General features: G+C 43.5%; 1 protein-coding gene across 1 annotated transcript; it reads right to left on the minus strand.

Annotated features, from left to right (window-relative positions):
• Window positions 1-497: 497 nt before the first annotated feature.
• On the minus strand, window positions 498-1,560 carry LOC307248170 (uncharacterized protein; the record flags this gene model as incomplete). The annotated part of the gene is made up of 3 exons (XM_080024437.1): window positions 498-1,027; window positions 1,133-1,187; window positions 1,378-1,560. 3 exons carry the CDS (start codon window positions 1,558-1,560, stop codon window positions 738-740), a joined length of 528 nt encoding a protein of 175 aa, XP_079880563.1. The 3' UTR covers window positions 498-737.
• Window positions 1,561-2,075: the final 515 nt, after the last annotated feature.

The raw sequence follows: 2,075 nt of genomic DNA on the forward strand, positions 1-2,075 counted from the left end.
TCCAGTGGTTGGGGCTGAACATGGGTATATCAGACGTGGCTGCGGTACTGAAATATTACACTCCAGTAAAAGCACTGTTACTTTAAAACAATGATTCAAATCAGTAAAAATAAAAAATAAAACAACTTTATTCAGAGTAATGGGGATTATACAATTACATTTGAATAGCACATTTCATACACAATCACAATTCAAGTTGCTTTAAATCCAGCATAAAATTAATGCTATCAAACAAAGAAGAATAAAAGCATAGAAATTGTCCCGCACACCACACGTCAGGAATCAAACCCAATAAGCTACTACAGTCCTACCCAAATCCTACGTTGTTACTTTCAGTCAAATCCTCTCTTAATAATCTTAATCCAATCAATAATTTCCGAATAACGTTCAGAGCTGAATCAAGTGCTTTCATATTCATATAAACTATTGTCTGTTTGCACTACACAGCACCAACTATCCCCATGACACTATTACCATGACCAACTATCTCAATGACGACCCATGTCAGCACCGAATATCACCATGATTCCTTGTGCACAACAGATGTAATTTGCCCAATTGTGAGATTCTGATTCTGAATCTTTTAAGACAGCTAGTTAGCTCAAGTTGCTTGAGAATCACAGTGTAATGTGGAGTTTAAGGGATTCCCTTTACTTTTCTTAAGATGTAGTGATAATAGAAGAAAATGATACATTTGATTTATTGATATAAATCAAGTTAATAGCGTATTTACCGGGTCAGAGCTCGTAGACGTGGAACAGCATGTCTGCGTAGCTGTTTTGACCATCGTTGAACATCAGGTAAACTGTGCTGCCCTGATGGAGATTGACCTCAGCGACGAATATCACCTCGGCCCTGCAGCTGCTCTTCGTCTGCAGCCTGGTGATCCTCTCCTTCCAGCGGTACTCCAGGAAAACCAGGTCCTCCCCGCCACCGCCGTCGCCCAGCAGCTTCACCTGGCCATAGATCAGGAAGGTGGCGTACTTCTGAGCCATGAAGATGTTGCACTCCCCCTCAGGACTCTGCTCTGAGGAGGGAGGGCAGTGGGGGGGGCTTTGGTCAGTCCACAGACACCGCAGACAAACCCACAGTCAAACAGTAAAAACTGTACTAAGATGTGAACGGTTAAAACCTTTCAGCCGGCAGGTCATGTTTACTTTCTGAATGGTACTTTCTGCTCCAGGCTCCTACAACCAGAAAGCCAGCCAGACAGACAGACAGAGAGAAACGGAGACAGACAGACAGAAAAACAGACACAAGCACAGACATACATACATGTAGAGTTGAAGTAGATATAACCAGTAAACAAAGCAAATTAAGGACAATTATATTATTATATACTTATATATACATAAACTGACATATATATTTATCTACCTGGCATGTTGGTTTGAACAGCACTCCTTGGAGGACCAAGCCAACCACCACGGCCAGGACGAGCAGAGCTGCTACAGCGACCCCGGCCCTGAGGCCCCATCTCGGGTTTGCAGGTGGGGCAGGTCCCTGTAGTGTCAGGTCCTCCGGCTCCTCCTCAATGCTGATCTTCACCTGGGTGTGCATAACTGAAGTGAGGAGCAATGCAAGACTCAGGGCTTTTTAAAGGAGGTGTGAGATTAAATTACATTAGCAAAAAATGTATCAACCCACATCCTCCCACACACAGAGAAAGATGCCACTCCTAAATCAATAAACAGATGTCGAAGCGAATTTCTTCAGAGTGACGCAGTAAAAAGCTGGAATCCTCTGCTCCATAAGGCTGAACTTAGTCCGTTGTACATGGGGGCCTTGAAACACACAGACAAGTAGTCTTTGTGGAGGAGCCTCAGCTCCACCACTAGAGAACATATTAAACAAAGCCAAACTTTAAAACTTTGTGTTGCAGAGCAGCACGTGTAAACCTTACACACAGAATACAGCAGGGGTGCCCAATACGTCGATCGCGATCGACCGGTAGATCGCAAAGGTAGTGCGGGTAGATCGCACACCATTCAAAAAAATATATATATACAGTGGGGCAAAAAAGTATTTAGTCAGCCACCAATTGTGCAAGTTCTCCCACTTAAAAAGATGAGAGA

The sequence above is a fragment of the Zeus faber genome, assembly GCF_960531495.2.
Source record: "Zeus faber genome assembly, chromosome: 1".
Taxonomy (NCBI): domain Eukaryota; kingdom Metazoa; phylum Chordata; class Actinopteri; order Zeiformes; family Zeidae; genus Zeus; species Zeus faber.